Here is a 19,175-nt window from a genome sequence, read left to right on the forward strand (position 1 = left end):
ACTTATAACTGAGTTTTATCTCAATGTGGTATTAAGTAAAACATCTGAATACGTCTTCGACCATTAGCTACACCATGATTAAAATCAGGCAGGTTGTCAGACACCCAGCATCCCGCCACATATTTGCAAATATAAATACTGAATTGATGAAACTGTAAATAATCCTCTATGCACGGATATGAATCATGTGCGCCTTAGTCATTCGTGCTCCACACTGACTTCATCTAGGTGTGGTGTGTCTCTTCGGATGAAACGAAAACGAAAATGACAGAGCATTTAAATAGCAGCTTCCTGAACCGAGCAGTCAGAGCGTCTGAGCAGCTGGGGAGCTCAGACAGACTACCGGCTCAGCAATAGATGCTGCAATAATAGCAAACAGGCCTGTTTCCTGTCCTTAATGGTCCTGGAAATATTCGTATCAAGTGGATTTCATTGTAGGTAAGTTATTTCTGTATGTTGCTTTTGACGGATATGTCGGAGGCAGGGGCACTTGGCTAAATTATACGTCAATATGAATGAAAATAGGAGCGAGAATAAAGCAAATAAAGATCGGACTGATATCAATAGTCCGGATACAGTAAGAAATTTGTAGAATGATTGTGGAGTATAGATTATGAGAAAATTTTCGAAAAATAAAAGACATTACACATTTACTAATGTGCTGGTTTAGTACCTGCTCAGCCTGACGGTATTTAATCAGTTTCATGACAAAAGACATTTTGTGGTCAAAATAGACCTTTCATCCGAATTCTAGTGAAAGGAAACTTACCCATAAGAAGTCCAACCCCATGCAAGTCCTTTGTGTTACCAGTAGAGGGCCTGCTCTTTATTTGGGTCATTGCCATTGCAAGCCAAGTACACTCAAAAAACACATGGATAGTAGATACACTGGAAATGTCACATATATTAACCTTTGGAGGCCCACATTAAGACTTTTCCATTTTGTCATACCTTTGTGTTTTGCCTTATAAAGTTGTAATTTCACCAAGTAATACACAACCTCGTTTAATTATAAACAGTATGTCACTCAATAAAGACTCACTATAAAAGGGTGTAGCAGCCCATAAAACAAAAAACCTTGAGTTTTTCCTTATTTTAGAGATAAAAACACTGAAAACCATGACAACGAAAGAAAACTTCAAGTTACACACATTTGTTTGAAATTGTGCTAGAGGTGATTTTAAGTATCTGTTCATGAGTTATGCTCATTCTTTTGAGCAGTATTCATGGGTGTATTTCTTCTGCTCCTTGAAAAATTATCTCCAAACCCACTCCTGCAAATATCTCACTGGTCACATCCTTCTGTCTTTTTTCTGCCACTTCAATAAGCTCAGTAGCTCACCCCATTTTAGAGTAGCTCACCCAAAGGTTCTGAGAATATAGTCCGTGCAGATCATGGATGCATAGTTCAAACTTTAAGCAACACAACTTCACTCAGTAAATCTACTCCAAATGCAACTAAATCAAACACAGAGAACTATGCTGCGCTTAGCTATTTCAAGTTCCAGTTTGTTATGTACCATTGATGTACTGACAACTATCACTGGATTACTGAGTGAGGAGCTTCTTTTGTCTCAGATTTCTAAGCAGATTTATGGATGTTTATTTGCAGTGGTGTCATCATGTTTGTGTTCAGGTTTGACTGAATCTTGACTCAGATCTTTGTCAGTTTCAGAGGTCTTTGGTATAAAATGGGAATTTTGGATATTGATATTTGATGACTTGTTAAATTATCATATTTATCTAATTTGTTTTGGTCATCGGTTTGAGTGTTTTATACAATATGTGAATAAAAAAATATTACTGTACCCAGTAATATATGACATGAAGAGCTCTCAGCCCCTTTTATTTGGTCAAAGTAGCTCTCAGAAGAAAAAAGGTTGGAGATCCCTGACATTTTATATAAAGTTTATGACTATATTATTTTGAGCTCATATAGTTTGGGTATACAAGCAATTAACAGACTAAGCCAGGCCAAGCCAAGCCCCTGAATCAGTCACTCTGATTGGCTGTGATAGCGTCCACTGGAGCCAATAGAAATGTCCAATTCAGTCGTCAGCCGTCACTAGCAAAGATGGCGCCAAAAAATCTATCAATTAACAACACAGATAGAAAGCAGCAATGCGCCAGCAAACGGTAAGACTGTCAAAATTCTTTCTAATTTTTGATATTAGTTTATCGACCGAACTAAGTGCTTAGCGACGGACAGTCTCTAGTTTTACGTGAAAAAAACTGCACGTCTCCAGCTGAATCGATCGCGGAGTTATGACGCACTATCACATTGGTATTTGGGTGCATATATACTCCCATTGGCTTCAAGAGGTTAAAGTGTCAGAATAGTTGAAATGTTAAGTGCATTTACTACTATGGGTATTCAAGTACATATCGCACAAAATAACAGTTAAGATTGAAGAGACAGGCCCAGAGACAAGGATTGCTTTGATTTCCTCAGAAGCAATAAAGAGTGAGATCAGCCCTTCTTATCTGACTCCAACAATCCCATGGCCTTGCAAATCTTACTGATAATGGGGCACAGTGCATAATAGTAATAAATAGTTAAAAATATAAACACTTCTCAGGAATGAGATGCTGTTCATGTCATGTCTTGTCAGTTAAAACCCTTTCATCTTCTTCCCTCACGCTTGTAGTATCGGGTTTCCCGTTTTATATTGATACTCACCTCACCTGTGCTTCACTCCTGTGTGATTACCTGACCCCGCCCTAATGTGTTGCACCTGTGTCTCATTGTCTCCCTTGCCCCGGAGTATTTAGTCTTGGTGTTCCCTTCCCACTGTGCCAGTTTGTCTTGTTCACTTTGTGTCAGCAGTCCAGTAATTTTCCCTACAGTTTTTCCGAGTCAGCCAGCTTACTACCTGTTTCTGTTTCTTGGCCTTGCCTTTAGTCTTCGATCGATTACCTTATTGGGCTGCCTTCCTCTGTACCGAACCTGTTTACTAATTAAAGACTGTTATTTAAACCCACTGAGTGTCTCGATTCTTACATTTGGGTCCTGTCTCTATGTTCAGCCATTACAACTCACTGCCGTCTTATACAGGCTGTTTTTTTTTTATCATCTTGTACACAAATGACACATTATTTAGATGTTTGTTTATTTATTGTTTTAAAAATTGTTGCACTTTTGTAATCTCTCGCCACTCAGAAACCAAACAACCAGCCTAAATTTCAACAACTGCCAAATGCAAGACAATGGAAAGAGTGACGTTACCAAATGGGAGAAGAGAAGCTAATAATGGTAATTACACAGTATGAGACGCAATCAAGTTAAAAACACTGAGCAAAGGTCAAGAAACTAAGGTGTTAATTTTCAAGGTCTCACTGAATGAATGTTGTTTTTTTCCCCCAAGCTAATGATACTGGCCAAAATGAGAATGCCGGTGGAGGCAGATGGAGAAGACGAGGACGTGCACGGGGAGACAGGCCGCGAGAACAAGAGATAGACAGAGGAGAAGGGATGCGTGGGAGAGATGGAGGAAGAGCAGAGTTAGGGAGAGGCGGAGGAAGAGGAGCAGGAAGAGGCGGCGGGGAGGGGACAGATGGAGGAAGAGGTGGGGGGGTGCAAGGGAGAGGAAGGGGAGGAAGAGGAGGAGGAGGAGGAGCAGCAGCAGCAGCGGAAAGAGGGGATGAAAGAGATGCAGGAAGAGGTGGCAGACAGAGAGGAGGAGGGGGGAGAGGGAGAGGCGGAAATGGAGGGCAAGGTGCAGACAGACAGAGAGGTGGAGTAGGAAGAAATGGTGAACCAGGTGCAGATGCAAGAGAAGGAGCGAGAAGAGGGTTGGCAGAAATGGCTGTAAGGAGAGGAGTATATAGTGTGGATAGAAGAGGAGGTAGAGGGGGCGAGAGAAGGGATGGTTCGAGAGACAGACGAGAGGGGAATGGGGGGAGGTCAAATTCTACAGGCAGAGTAGGGGCACCACAGGGCCGTCGCCTGGGCTATAAAACACTGGAGGATCTCTCTGGAAAAGACCCGTCTGTGGTGGCCATCAGCCTCTCATCTAACCCCGCCCTAATTGAAGTCCTGCGTGACAAAACAATGAGGAAGGACCTTATCGAACTCCTCTGCCTGGTGCTGAGTAAAGCCTTCAAATCACGGACAGACAGAGGCTCTCTGCAGCACCTGGCTGGCATCATAAAAGATTCAGGCTTCTTCCAAACCATCCTGCCCCACTATCTGGTGGGCATGGGGTCAGAGTTCAACCCTCTGCGCAGGACACAGTACCCTCAGCAACTGGAAAACATCCTGGCTATTCTGTCAAAGGTAAATAGAAGAAGGAATGGATGGAAGGGCCAAGCATGTAAAAAAATCAGCTGAAGGATAATTGAGAAACACATTTTACAAGGTTAATGCTCAAAAACTATGACATCCACGTCATTTTCTAGCAACCAACCATTCAAACCAATGAGGAAAACCCAAACAAAAACCGAAATACAGAAATCTCTCGTATGAAGTAACCAACAATGTAGAAAGTAAATTTTGAAGACCTTTCCCAAATCTTGTTTCACTGATTCTTAAAACAAATATTATTTTAGCCTTATTTTGCTTCTTTCTGTTAGTAGTTAGTAGTTGAACTCTTTGTAGTTGAATATATAGTTTAACTAACTACACTCATCATGTGCTTATTAGGTGCTGAGCATTTTCCCTGCTAGCTCCGTTCAGTCAGTGAGTTTGCTACTGACGCTGCTCCAAGCCTCCATCAACAAGCTGAGAGCACTGGGAGTGAACATCCAGCCTGAAATGGAGGAGACTTTGGAGGATCTTCAGGGCCTGGTCAAGCACCTAGAGGAGAGATCCCGGGAGGGAACCCTGCGCTCAGACAGGGACACCTATACCCTCCTACCCACTGGTGATGATAACCCAGGTAATGGCTTGTTTTTTTTTTTTTTGTTTTTTTTGTGTAACATTTTGATTTGACACCCTGCTCTCAAGCCTACACTGCACAAATTAGCCAGAAGATCTTATGGGCAGATTCAAAAACCTTGCCACAAGGTGTTATAGATATGTACGCGCCTGAATCTCCCATTGTGTCTAACCCAGGTGAAGAAGAGCAGCAAGATTTCAGGACCATACACATCTATCCAACTGTTGAGGAGTTCCATCCAGACCACAGGCCCTTCCTTAGACCCAACCTCATCTCTAAGCGCTACACAAACACCCACCTCTACCTTGACACGCACTTCCGACTGCTGAGGGAGGACTTTGTGCGGCCACTCCGTGAGGGGATCCAGCAATTGCTCCAGAACCAAATGGAGATCGGAAGGAATGATAACCCACTGAAGACGAAGCGCTTTGATGATATCCGTGTATATTTTGATACGCAACTGGTGGTTCCCAAGTGCACGCACACTGGCATTGCCTACCTAGTCCAGTTTGACATTAAGCCACTTAAGGTTAGCCTCTGGATGTTTGTCACGGTTTAATACTAAAATGACTTTTGACTGTCCATTCAAACATTCTGTGGTGTTGACATTTTACAGCATTCACTGGTTATTTGCTGTTTAAACAATATAATTATACATGTTAACATATAATAATATTATAATCATATGTATATATGTATGAATTATTATTATATTTCCTCCATCCTTCCCACAGTTTGTGCGCTGGCAGAATTCCAAGAGGCTGATCTATGGTTCCCTGGTCTGCCTGTCCTGTGACAATTTTGAGAGCCTCCTGTTTGCCACAGTGTCAGATCGGGACCCCAGATACCTGGAGAAGGGACAGGTCCAGATTACCTTTACTGAAGAAAGCAGATACAAGCTGGCCAGACTTCAGGTGGGGCAGTAGCCTACAGTTTGTGCAAAAGTTGTTTATAAAGTTGCATGCAGTTGCTGAGGATACATGAAGATCTGATTTCAGCCACTTAAATGCAAAAGCTGTGAAAGTAATGTACATTTAGTTGGCTGTTTATTATGTACATCCAGTTCAAACACTGTGCTGAGAAGCTTCTATAGTTTAGTCTGATCTCACTGATATGAATGGGGTGGACAAAATATTAAAATCACTTATCACTATTAATGCTTACAATTCAATAGCACCACAACCCACAGGCTCCAAAACAAAAAGTAAGATAGAGAAAGAGGAAAACATAAAGTTGACACCTCTCTAAAGCTGTTTTGACAAAACTGAAATTATATCATTAAAAGGAGGAATTATTGCAGATCTATTGTGTTACACTGAATAAGTTTTAGCTAGGTGTACATAATAAACTGGTAACTGAGTGTATTTATATTTTCATCAGTCTTACATTTGTGCTTTCAGCACAGCTGTTGTACATTAGTTTCTATCATGCAGCACACAGTATGGTTTTATAGGACACAGATATTCAATTTTTATTTATTTTATTTGTGAGAGGCTATGTACAACATTAAACATAACATGTTTCCGTTTGATGTATTGTACCAGAGCTTGGCAGGTCACAGTTAAAACACATAGTGTCAGAACACAAACTCGACAAACAAGACATGAAGAACTAAACGAAACCAACTTTTCCCACAGAAAGATCAATTGTTCCTGATGGTAGAGTCCACAGCCTACTTTGAGGCCTATCGGTATGTCCTTGAGGGCCTACAGGACCAGGAGGAGGATGACCTGCCCTTCCAGAGGTGTGTGTGTGTGTGTGTGTGTGTGTGTGTGTGTGTGTATGTTTGTGTGTATGTCTTTGTGTCTGTGTGCTGTGGAGGAGTTTCAGATTTCTCTGTCAAGGTCAGAGTTATGATCTAATCCCACAGCACTTTCAAAAAAAGTTCACACATAGTTTTTTCAAAGGGCTGCAGGGGGAGAAACTGTACAAAGCAAGTTTAGCAATCACACCCTTAATTGGCATCAGTTAATTATATCGCCGTGGTATTCCCAAAAAGCTATCACGCATGGATGAGTTCAAAATTTCTGTTATATGCGGCACTCCCAGTGCCCTTCACAGATACCACAAAGTAATGTATTATATGACACATTTTGTTGGCCATCTGTCTCTCTAACTTCTCTCTAGTGTTTCCTTCAGAATCGCAACATGGGAGTTATCAATAACATAAACTGCTTATATATCAAAAACAGTTGGTTGGTGCAATTGATGTTGAATTAAACAGCCACAGGTCAGCTGGGGACATTTGGAGACTGATCCTCCAGCTCTCCTCACTGTTTTCATTTATTTATCCTAAGTAAGGCTATGTCACTTTTGAAAAAAGAAATAACACAATGCTGAATTCATATGAAATAAAATGCACTCTTGCTAGCTAGCTCTAGCTTATGATGGCTAATGTTAGATAATATTAACCATCTTTAGATTGATATTACTGTGTAATTCACATTGAGTCAGTCCAACAATTTTATTAGTCTTCTCTGCTTGTGCTATTTTTAAATTATGTCTTTAACTTTTATCGTCATACTGTAAATGCCACTTTTGGCAGCTGTTTTGCAAAGCAAGAGCATAGACTGAATTTTGGCAAAAACAGACTGATTGTGGTAAACATTTTGCATCTTTATTGCAACGGATCTTAGTTAAATCTTTTAATTATTAAGAATACTTTACTTGAGGAAATAATATATTGAAAATTTCATCCTATTCATTATACTTCCAGGTACATCGTGGAGTGCAGCACCGATGTCCGGGCCCCAGCTTATCTGCAAATAAAGGATACGTATAACCTGTCATCTATTGCTGACCATGAGTACAAGGGCAAAATGCAGCCCTTTCACAGCTTGGACGAAGAGTCCTGGCCAAGAATGGAGGTGCTGGGGCTGGATGAGTCTCAGATGAGAGCCCTCCAACTGGCCCTCACCAAGGAGCTGGCCATTATACAGGGACCTCCTGGCACTGGTAAGACATTGCTGGAAGGATGACTTAATTCATTTGTGAATGAAAGTAAAATTAAAATGTATTTTACATGTTTGTGAAATTAAAAAATCAATAGAATTGTTTAAGCTATTCCGATTCCTCCAATTTTCTCAGGAAAAACCTACGTTGGCCTTAAGATTGCTCAGGCTCTGCTGACCAATAAGAATCTTTGGAGAGGTGCAACTGGCAATGCTCCGATACTGGTGGTGTGTTACACTAACCATGCCCTGGATCAGTTCCTTGAGGGTAAGCAGTGATACCAGTTTATAATAATATCAGATATATTTAATTCTTTTTTTAAGTGGTTTGGCAAATTGGGCCTCTTGTCAACAAAAGAGGCCCATCTGTTCCTTGTACAATTAATAATTCGTGGCAGGTGCATTTGTTTATATGCTGAAATGTTCACTACTGAGACATAGATACTTATTCAGTGTTAGTTAATAATTTTTAGTTTTCAAACTCCAGCTCTGTGCCCTTCATGGTGCATTTGTTTTCCCCCTGCATCTAAGGTATTCATAAATTTCTGAAAGACAGCATAGTGAGAGTAGGAGGCCGCAGCAACAGTGAGATCCTGAAGCGTTTCACTCTACGGGAGCTGACCCACTCGCATAACTTCAGAAGTACGCTACCGGCTCACCTGCGTTCTGCATATAATGCGGTGGGTTCATACTTACTTTACCTACTCTTATGACCAAACATGATGTTTTCCAGACGCGCCACACTTAATTTCTCTCATGAATTGCAGCCTTAGCCTATTAGCCCATTAGCCTGTTACATTTTATTAAAAGTTTTTATTTTTTCATGTTTTGCACATTTTTATACTTTGTCACACATTCATTTTTCTCAGCTCTACAAGTCGCAGTTTATGAGACATATTCTTGTGAGATTTCTCCACCTAATCACTGTATCATGACCCATTTGACAGATTTACAAGCAGCTGTGTGAGGAGGAGAGGGAGCTCCAGAATCAGAGTGTGAAGCTGGAGTGTTCTCTGAAAGGCGTCCTGCGTGAAAGCATCATACGGAGGTTCATTTCATACAGACATTGGGACAGTCTGAACTTTCCACCTGTGAGTCATACTGAATTTGAAAAAAAAAAAAAAAGCATTTTATGTGTGTATGTGTAAACTGAGATAGACAGGACAGAACACAGTGCAGCCTCATCAGTTTATGTTTATTGATTGTAGATGCAGGATGGTTTTGAGAGCTGGAATGAGAAGAAGTCCAGTTTGATTATGGAGTGGTTGGGTTTGGGTTCCACTGTCTTCCTGCAGAGGGAGACAGGCAATGCAAATAGAAATGAAGGTAAGGCTTCTACTGTAAGCGGTGCTCCAATGAAACAGTGTGAGATGATCTGATAATTGGTTTCTTTTCAGTGCGTCTCAAAATTTTAACTGTATTAGTCAGAATGTCTCATTTTATCAATGCAAAATTTCCTCCTATAAATTTTCTAAGCAAGCACAAACCAGTTTCACCTTGCAATTGTTGGGATGCAGTTAAAATGTTGTTGACAGACAAGTTTAAGGTGTTACATTAGCAAAGAACTAATGACATTAAAGGCATTGTCAGCCAGTAGACACATAAATGGCTGAGAAAAATTTACAAATGGATTTAATTTACAGTAATTCAACTGAACCATTTATTGAATTTACTTCAGTTAAAAGAATTACAGTATGTGTTGAATTTTAGAGACATTGCAGGATTTTGTAGCTAAACAATGATAGATAGTCACATCACATTTCAGCTTGACCATTTCAGTTCCTAAAAATGATATAAACCATGACCTTTTCACCATTTATCAACATTGTACACTCACTTCCTATACCATCTTTCTGTCAAAGCTAAAATTCTGTACATTTATTGGACAGGATGAATAACCTCGTTCACTAACTAACTAACTAACTTACGACATTGTGTTAGACATAGCAGCAGAGGAAGCGATGGAGTTGGAAGAGGAGGACCTCATTGAAATAGCAGAGGAGGCCGATCTGATCCAGGCGGAGCGGATTATTGACGACAACATTGGTCACAGACGTGGTAGAGATGGCAGAAAGACAGGAAACATGGAGGAGGCTGTCAGAGAAGTGGAAGAGCTGATGCTGGCTATGAATCTGGATAAAGCTGAAATACAGGCTGAGCAGAGCGAGGAAGGATGGGAGGTAATGTTTTAAGGAGATTTTTCATGTGGAGACTGTAAAGCATTTCTTTCATTTAGAACAATAGTGGAGGAACAGATGTATGAATGTGCATACAGTGAATCTAAGAGCTGAAATCTTTACAGCTCCTGCACTGTACTTAAATGTACCTTCTGAAGTACAGTACAGTACGTCCATGTTTGCTTGGTAGCAGTCCTCCCTGCCTTTATTGGCCGATCGCTTCATTATTTGGCACATCACTGCCACCAACTGTCAATCAGTGGAATAGCCTGAAGCCACTGGCAGGACTGTGTATCATGTCACCTGCTTGCACACATACATGCTTGTTTAGGCGCCCATCCAAAAAACATTCAACAAAACATCTTTTGAGTATCACTCAGTGCCTGTTGGGTTGAAAAGCTGCACTGAAATGTTTGAAGCTTTCCCCGGCAGCTGTGGTCAGTTTTAATTCACAGCAGTTACAATGGATTCCAATGGAGGCTCTTGTCAAATTGCATATATAGAAAAATCAATCTTGCACCGTAATCCACTTTTCCACCACTGAGGTTCCAAACATTCAAGGTTTCTCTCTAACATACTGTAGCTAAATACACAAATTTTGTGTCATGCTCCTCCTCATACTACCACATATTAAACAACCACTTACCCTATGATGTTAGTTTTGATCTGAAACACACTAAGAGAGTGGACCGTCCTTTTTCAGCTAAAGAACAACAAATTAACAACTTAATGAACCAACCTGTCCTGATCTGTACAGATGCAACGGGACCAGAAGAGAAAGATAAAGAACAAAATCAGAAGAGAGCTGGGGAAGACTTCAGCTATGACCGAGAAAGAGGCAGATAACGTGTTTGATGTTTGGACTCTCAATCAGCAAGACAGATGGCGACTCTATCGGTAGGTTTGCGTCTGTGTTTCGCTTCTACGTGATTCTTTTTCAACACTTCCTTTCCATCACCTTTCCAAGTGCCTTTCTCACGTTTCTGTCCGCCTTCACCCTTTCATCACTTTTCTTCCCTCACTCCTCTCATCCCCCAAGCAACCCTTAGTCTGGGAGAGGTAGTCTATTCCCAGTGTGTGTAATTAAGTCAACTAATCACCAGGAAAAGGTATCCCAGAGGATCCTCTCACCTCAGAGAGCCAAGACATAACTTTTATCACTGTGAAACCAGTACTGTAAGGACTCATGTTTACATACTTTTAATTATCATTTAAACTAACAAATAGAGCAATTTCCTTCCAAGACAGATATAATATGTCTCGCTGTAATTGTTTAACTACATTTGCAGTGATATCAAGTACAGAAGCATCATTCTTTTTTTAGTGTACTTCCAGATGCGGAGCAGATAGTGAGAGTCTTCAGGCCTTCATATAATTGAGTCAGTCGTCACAGTGTTTTTATGTTATTAATTTACTTTGTGTCTGCAGCTTATGGGTGGCACAGTACAGGATAGAGCTTCGCACCAGAGCTGTGGAATCTGAACAGGCCTATCAGAACGCAGTGGACAGACTGGCTGATGTAAAACGACAGGAGAGCCTCTGTCTCCTGAAGAAAGCCATGGTACAGTATAACTGTAGTAGTGAATTTTTTTTTTTTAATGATCCTACATTAGATCCTTGTAACAAAATTTATCTGTGAAATATAATGTGAAATACACTAAAGTTGTAGAATTTTGATGTGATGTAATACATGGTTGTATTTTCAGATATCAAGAAGGAAGGTAATAGATTAACACTGACATGAGTCTTGTTTTTGAACAGATATGTTACAGGTTACAGGGTTAGTTCACCCATGTTACATAAAAACATTTCTCTCACTTATATATAGTGGTATCTAGCCATGCAGATGGTTTTGGTTGTATTTGGTTTTGAAATATGTATCTCTGAGATTTCTGCCTCTACCCCAGTGAAGGACTGTCAAATATACATCTACTGTGGAATTGAGGGAAATTGTACATGTGAAATAAAACAATTTGTACCTTCACTTTTAATAAGAAAGTTAACTTTGAGGCAAACTGTGGTACGTCTGGTGTACTCTAGTGGCAAAAACCCTGAAAAAGTTATAACACCATTAAATAGGCTGGCATTCAAATTAGCAGAACTATATTTGTAAAGGCAGGCAGCAAAACTAATAAAAATGAATGTGGTGATAAAATGAATCATAAAATTAGCAGATGCGATAAGCTAGCTTTGTGTGTAAATGAACAGCTATCTTGCCCATCAGGTTATTGGCATGACAACGACAGGGGCGGCCAAGTACCGCGCAGCTCTGCAGGAAGTGCGTCCACGCCTGGTGATTGTAGAAGAGGCCGCTGAGGTTCTCGAGGCCCACACCATCACCACGCTGAGCGAAGCATGCCAACACCTCATCCTCATCGGAGACCACCAGCAGGTGAGAGCTCACACAGACGCATAGCTCAATGTTTCCTAAACCCCCGTTTGGCGTGAATCTTATTGAACTCTGCGTGACTATTTGTGTGGCAGTGTATTTGAACAGGCCATCATTCTCTTAAATTATCCCCATGTCCATGTCCAGGTGCAAATTTGAAGGACATCCTGTCATGAGGGATTTGTATAGTTATGTGGTTGTCAGTATGTTTGTGTGTGTTGCCTTGAGGGAAATGGAAGTTGGACAAAAAAAAACTTCTCATGCCAGACATTACAAGAGAAGAGAGAGGAGTGATATGCTGGACATCAGCAGACTATTACAACAACTTGTCAGAGCCTGCCAAGGACATATGGCCAGGCAGCCTGTCACGCAATCTGCAGTATGCGATAACAACTACACACAGTTCTATCACACATCTCAATATTCTGTCCTGGTTTCTTCCTCTTGTGTAACTTCTGTCTGCTCTTCTCCTAATATTTGCTCATCGCATTCTGTTTATACATGCATTTATGCATGTATTTGACTATACAAACAAACCTGACTTCTTTATAGTTGCAGAGAAAGTCCAAGAAGCATAAGAATGGAATTTAAAATAGAGTTTGACTTGAAAATTCCTTTTATTGTAACTCAGGCTTGGAAATCAATGGTCAGTTTTAGGTACTTCAGATTAATATAAAAGTCATTTGCCACTGTACCTGAGGCTGCAAGTGGGTCTAATTTAATCTACCAGATACATGTTGACTATAAGTGCAAAATAAATAAATCAATATTAAACTTTGTCTGATTTATCAAGTTAAACTACTGGACAATCAGGCATGGTTAAAAAAAAAAAAAAGACAAGTTATTCTGATGGCATAAATATTGTTTTTAATGGGTTTAAAGCCATGTGATAGTATTTATTTTGACTCTTTGAACAAGTGTTAGGAGCTTTGTTTTTGTGGAACCCAAACTTGAATGTCTGCATGTAATGGAGGTGGATGGATCACACTTTCCCAGTAAAATAAGCTTTGGCATTTTTGTGCTGTTCATTAATCACAGATTTGGTGTTGAATCGAGCAGAACACAATGCTTCACATTTATATTAGAATTTGTCTTGCCTCCCCCACACCCCTCCCACATACATGCACAATCACACTCTGTCCTCTAGCTAAATTAGGTTTGCACACATGCACAGACGCTTAGACACACAAACCCACACACATGCAGGCAAAACAGCAAGAAGCTTAACGGGACAGCAAAAGAAAGTTTGTGTGCATTTGCATGCATTCTACATTCCCATCCAGTCATCTTAAGACAGAGACCCATAGCAGAGCATTGTTTATCCCTTCCGGGCTTGCTACCGTATAGATTGTTGCCGCCACCTGTGTCTAGGAACTGTGTAATAACTGTTCACTAGCATTTGCATAGCTACAAATGGTCTGATCGCACTAAGCGTGTGGCCATGAAGGTCATCACTCTGTTCTTCACTTACATGGTTATATACTTGGACTCTTTAATACATTTAAATATGCAAATCTAGTGCAGTAAACCTTCCAAGTTAACTTAATCACCATTGGATGGAAGAAGGTAAAAGCTGGAAATAACACAAATCAAATAATCTCTAAAGGTTTAAAAAAAAAAAAAAAAAGGTTTGGAGTATATGATTAATGTGTGATTTCTCCTTTAGCTGCACCCCAGTGCCACAGTATATGAGCTTGCTAAGAACTTCCACCTGGAGACGTCCATGTTTGAAAGGCTGGTGAAGATGGGACATCCTTTTGTCAGGCTCAACTACCAGGTTTGTGTTGCTGTATTTTTTTCATTTGTTCAGATTATTGCAGCATCTGTGACTCAGTAAAATGTAGACATCTTTAGATGATGCAATTGTGCGCATGTTTTGTAAGTGCATGTATGCCCTCTGTATCTGTATGTGACTGTCTATGTTTATCAGTGCTTGTGTTTTTGTTTCTTCTTCAGCATCGTATGAGGCCAGAAATTGCCCGTCTTCTGACCCCACACATCTACTCAGAGCTGGAAAACCATCCCTCTGTGTTGGACTATGAGAACATCAAGGTGTGTATTGTATTTGCTCTCCTGCTGTGTTTTCATTCTGCCTGTTTTTCTCAGCAGTGGATATCTGTTTACTTCCCTGCATGCGTAAAAAAAAAAATACCTGCACCGTCTCTAAGCCTTTTAAATAAATTTTGAATAAAAGTTGGGAAACAAATACAAGATAAAGAATACTGAATTTTAAAAAAAAAAGAGATAAACATCAAAGAATAACCTAGAATATGTTTTTATTTCAGGGTCTTAATACCAACTTATTCTTTGTGGAGCACGACCACCTAGAAGAAGAGATCAAAGATGGGAAAAGCCATCAGAACCAACATGAGGCCAAGTTTGTAGTCGCTCTTTGCCGCTACCTTCTCTTTCAGGAGTACAAACCAGAGCAAATTACCATCCTCACAACCTATACCGGCCAGCTCCACTGTCTGCGCAGACTTATGCCTGCCAACCAGTTCTCAGGGGTCAAAGTGCATGTAGTAGACAAGTACCAGGGAGAAGAGAATGACATTGTCTTGTTGTCTCTGGTGCGGAGCAACAAGCAGGGTAAAGTTGGCTTTTTGAGCATCCCCAATCGCGTCTGTGTCGCCTTGTCTCGTGCCAAGAAAGGTCTCTACTGTATTGGCAACAGTGCAATACTGGGCCAAGTCAAACTGTGGAGCAACATCTTCCACACTTTGAGAGAGAATGACCAAGCTGGGAAGACTCTGACCCTTTGCTGTCAGAATCATCCAGAAAGACAGGTAAAAGCATCTTGTGCTGAAGACTTCAAACAAGCCCCAGAGGGGGGCTGCACTCAGCCTTGCCAGTTCCGTCTGAATTGTGGTCATGTCTGCTCAAGGGTCTGCCACCCATACGATCCTGAGCACAAGCAGTACAAGTGTGACAAGAAGTGCCAGAGGATTTTGTGTGATCAGGGACACAGGTGCCCACTCTTGTGTCATAGACAATGCCCAAAGAAATGTTCAGTGAAGGTTGAGAAGATCGTACCCCAGTGTCAACACACACAGAAGGTTCCTTGCCACCAGGACCCGGAGACATTTGTGTGCCAGGAACCCTGCCAGAAAATGCTCCAGTGTGGACATCAATGTGATTCAGTCTGTGGGGAACTTTGCACCAGTAAGTGCAAGGTGAAGATCACCTTACAGCTAAAGTGCGGCCACAGCCAGCAAGAGGCTTGCTTTTACCAAAGACAAACAGAGAAGCCTCAATGTCAGACACCATGTAGGTATCAGCTAAAATGTGGCCATGTCTGTAATGGTAGCTGTGGCAAGTGTCATCAGGGACGCTTCCATTTCCGGTGTTTTCACAAGTGTGAGCGTCTCCTGATTTGCTCTCACAAGTGCAGGGAGCCTTGCACTCGCGATTGCCCCCCCTGTCGTAGACCATGTGAGAATTTCTGTGTCCACAGTAAGTGCATGAAGCCATGTGGGAAGCCTTGTGCTCCATGCATTGAGCCCTGCATCTGGCAGTGCCCTCACCAAACATGCAGTAAGCTTTGCCATGAACCATGCGATCGTCCACCGTGCACCCAACCCTGTGACAAGATGCTGGTTTGCGGCCACCCATGCATAGGGCTGTGTGGAGACATATGCCCACGCAAATGTCGCGTCTGTAATCATGATGAGGTCACAGAGATTTTCTTCGGAACTGAGGATGACCCTGAGGCTCACTTTATTGAGCTAGAAGACTGTCAACACATTATCGAATACACAGCCATGGACAAGTACATGGAGATAGATGACGATCAGCAGGCCAATGAAGAGGAGGTGGCAATAAAACTAAAGGAATGTCCCAAGTGTCGAACTCCAATCCGTAAGAATCTACGCTACGGATCTTACATCAACCGCCGTCTTGCCGAGATAGAGATGGTAAAAATGAAGATAAATGGATATGAGGCAGATATCGAAGAGCACAGGAAGACCCTTCAAAAACAGTGGGAAGAAAACCTTGACATCTGTGCAGTGCTTCAGCAAAATGAATATATGCACATCATTGAGAAACTGGGAGAGAGCTATCTCACAGCAAATGACCTGTGGGTCCTGGAAAACAAGATGGATTTCCTTGTAAGAGTTGCAAAGCTACTAAAGATTGAAAAAGGAAACACGTCAGTCACGCAAAGCTACTGGTTTGAGAGCGATGTTGCAGAGTTTGTTCACTGGCTCAGCAACCACCACCAAAAATTCACGGACCAGCAGGTCTATGATTTGCAGAGACAGCTACGGAGACTCACCTTACTCACTGAACTCAACATCCGTTGTCATACGGCAGACAAGAGAGGACAAAGTGATAAAATTCAACCCGAGGTACAAACAATAAGGGAAGTTTTGGAAAATTCTGGCCAATTCACTGAGCAAGATGAAGAAAAAGTGAAAGAAACCATGAAGCAGCTGAACAAAAAGCTTCCACTCACAGGCTTGGGGATCACTGAGGAGGAGAGAAAGATGATCATCTCAGCTATTAAAATGCCTCCTGGACACTGGTACAAATGTCCTAATGGCCATGTCTATCTTATAACAGAGTGTGGAGGGGCTATGCAGAGTCGACAGTGCCCTGATTGTAATGCTACCATTGGTGGGAGCCAGCACAGACTGGAAAGTGGCAACCAAGTCGCCTCAGAGATGGATGGGGCACAGCATCCTGCTTGGTCTGAAGCCAACAACATTCTAAATTTTGATCAACTTCAACTCTGAAAACCATCTCGGAGAAGTCTCTGGTTGTTGCCTTTTCAACCCCAACTGTTGGTTGCAAAACCTGTGAGAGGCAACAGGTCATGGTTTGACTGTAATACCCACATTGATTCATAGTGGACAAAGAGAAATTTACTGTACTATGTGTAAAAGAGTGGTAATGTTGCTGAGGCAGTCAAGTCATTTGAAAGATGGATGGACAAAGAACTTTGCTTGAGACCATAATCATAATCTTGCACGAAACTTACTTTTGAAAGTATTAGCAATACCCAGTAATAATTTACCGCTTTTCTTTTATGAATATACGACAAACTTGTGACTTTTAAGTTTTTTTGTTGTTTTGATTTGCTGTTCTAGGCTCACTGGGTTGGATTTTTGTTTTTCACTGTAACCCTTTGATATGTTCAAAACTACTTGTGTTAAGTAATAGCTGTCCTGTACCTTAACAATAGATGGCAGTAAAACACTGGGAAAAAAAAACTGAGAAATGATTTGATTTTTGTCATGCTTGCAACTTGCTCATAATTACTCACATTAAAAATATCTTTCCCTATAAGCACATTCTTGTCTTTATTTTACACGCACATGCCTTCTAATAACATGTCTCTGAAAATATAATTGGGGAGACTCTGTTATTTGGATTTTTATATGGGTCTTCATAGGTTGAGCACATTAAGCTCAGCAGAGATGATTAATGTGAACCTGTAATACTGCTACAAGAAGTGCACATGTAGAAAAGCAGATGGAGACACATGCACATAAACTCAGTATAATGGAATGATCAATATTTGTAAATAATTTCTAGAGTTGCTATTCTGTAGAAATATTAACTACCTAATGGATGAAAAAAAGATTTCTTCCTCCTCATTACAGCAAATATGGATTCTCTCTCTAACCTTTTCTCTCTCTAGCTTATACACACACACTGAACTAGTACCAGCAAGAGTTAATCATTTTTGTCCCTAACAGGACATCATTGGGCGTGCAGCAAAAGAAACGGCTTGGAAATAGCTACAATTCCTCTTCACTACTGTACAGGACTCGTAGTTGCTGAGTTTCATTTTGGCATTTTGTAACACCTTGCATCACTTTATTACATGATGAATGTGTCCCTGTCACAAAACCAGCTCCAATGCAAACTGTGCTGTCTGCAGGGGGAAAAAAAAGAACAACAAAAATGTGCTGTCAAGACAAGGTTAAAATTGAGCAAACTTTAAAAGGGTGCCACTCTTTCAGTATTTATAGGATTCAAGCACCAGGCTGAGAGAATGCTGGACGAAAGGAGGCACTGCAGAAAAATGGTAATATCCTACAGGGTGGACTGTCTCATCTATCATGTCAAGTGGACTTAAAATATGTTATTGTCAGAGTTTCAGCTAGTCTGCTCCTGCCAAAAAAAAGAAAAGCACTACCAACTACCAGCAAGACAAACTACGTCAATCTGAATTTCTAGATAGCAGAGTATGAAGTGTCCTATTTGCACAATTAAAAATTAACAATTAAATACTGTGAGCCATCTTTACCATAATTAGTAAAAGTAGATAATTTGATTTACCTGTAGATATTATATTTGATCTTTGTGATTGGTTAGTCACACCAGTCGTGTGTTGTATGCATGTGTAGGATGGGAGTGTGAAAAAAACTGAATCCTGGAAAAGCTACATCTGAGGAATCAAAAGCAAAGTCTAAAGCACACTGTTCCAGACCAAAACACAATTCAATGTGGACCAGGAACAAAATTTTAATGCAACCTCAGTGATGCATTAGTATCATGTGACCTCACTTGACGCCTTCATCAGTTAACAAGCTCGTTGTCAGAAGTCAGCTTGAAAAAGTGAATGGTATGTTCCAAACTAGTCTATATATATATATATATATATATATATATATAATGAAATGCACTGAAAACAGTGGCCATTGCAAAGATTGGTAACATCAAACTTCATTTCACCAAAAGTGCTCATTTTGAAAGTGATTCCTACAGAACAGAGGTAAGAACTGGTGGCAAGTGACACATCAAGTGCAGGCAATGGAATCAATACTTTCAA

At 40.8% G+C, this 19,175-nt stretch overlaps 1 protein-coding gene across 2 annotated transcripts; it reads left to right on the forward strand.

Moving 5' to 3' along the window:
• Positions 1–322: 322 nt before the first annotated feature.
• znfx1 (zinc finger NFX1-type containing 1) lies at positions 323–17,683 on the forward strand. Of its 2 annotated transcripts, none has more exons than XM_022769588.1 (19): positions 323–438; positions 3,161–3,253; positions 3,366–4,276; positions 4,643–4,877; positions 5,054–5,406; positions 5,612–5,791; positions 6,515–6,621; positions 7,594–7,832; positions 7,965–8,096; positions 8,360–8,508; positions 8,776–8,919; positions 9,037–9,154; positions 9,770–10,008; positions 10,763–10,902; positions 11,434–11,566; positions 12,230–12,397; positions 14,061–14,171; positions 14,351–14,446; positions 14,680–17,683. In XM_022769588.1, the coding sequence occupies exons 2-19, from the start codon at positions 3,208–3,210 to the stop codon at positions 17,128–17,130; spliced, it is 5,952 nt and encodes a 1,983-aa protein (XP_022625309.1). In that variant the 5' UTR covers positions 323–438; positions 3,161–3,207; the 3' UTR covers positions 17,131–17,683. The 2 variants fall into 2 exon arrangements, with proteins under 2 accessions (XP_022625309.1, XP_022625310.1); XM_022769589.1 differs by having other exon boundaries at positions 323–434.
• The last annotated feature ends 1,492 nt before the right edge of the window (positions 17,684–19,175 follow it).

Source organism: Seriola dumerili, unplaced genomic scaffold (assembly GCF_002260705.1).
Source record: "Seriola dumerili isolate Sdu_G_001 unplaced genomic scaffold, Sdu_1.0 BDQW01004171.1, whole genome shotgun sequence".
Lineage (NCBI taxonomy): Eukaryota > Metazoa > Chordata > Actinopteri > Carangiformes > Carangidae > Seriola > Seriola dumerili.

What these genes read in the sequence shown, in the direction of transcription:
- znfx1 (XM_022769588.1), top strand. Translation starts at nt 3,208, where the DNA reads ATGGAAAGAGTGACGTTACCAAATGGGAGAAGAGAAGCTAATAATG. An exon ending in TGCGTTCTGCATATAATGCG is followed by an intron (nt 8,509 to 8,775) that starts GTGGGTTCATAC and finishes CCCATTTGACAG; the next exon opens with ATTTACAAGCAGCTGTGTGA. An exon ending in AGAGCGAGGAAGGATGGGAG is followed by an intron (nt 10,009 to 10,762) that starts GTAATGTTTTAA and finishes TGATCTGTACAG; the next exon opens with ATGCAACGGGACCAGAAGAG.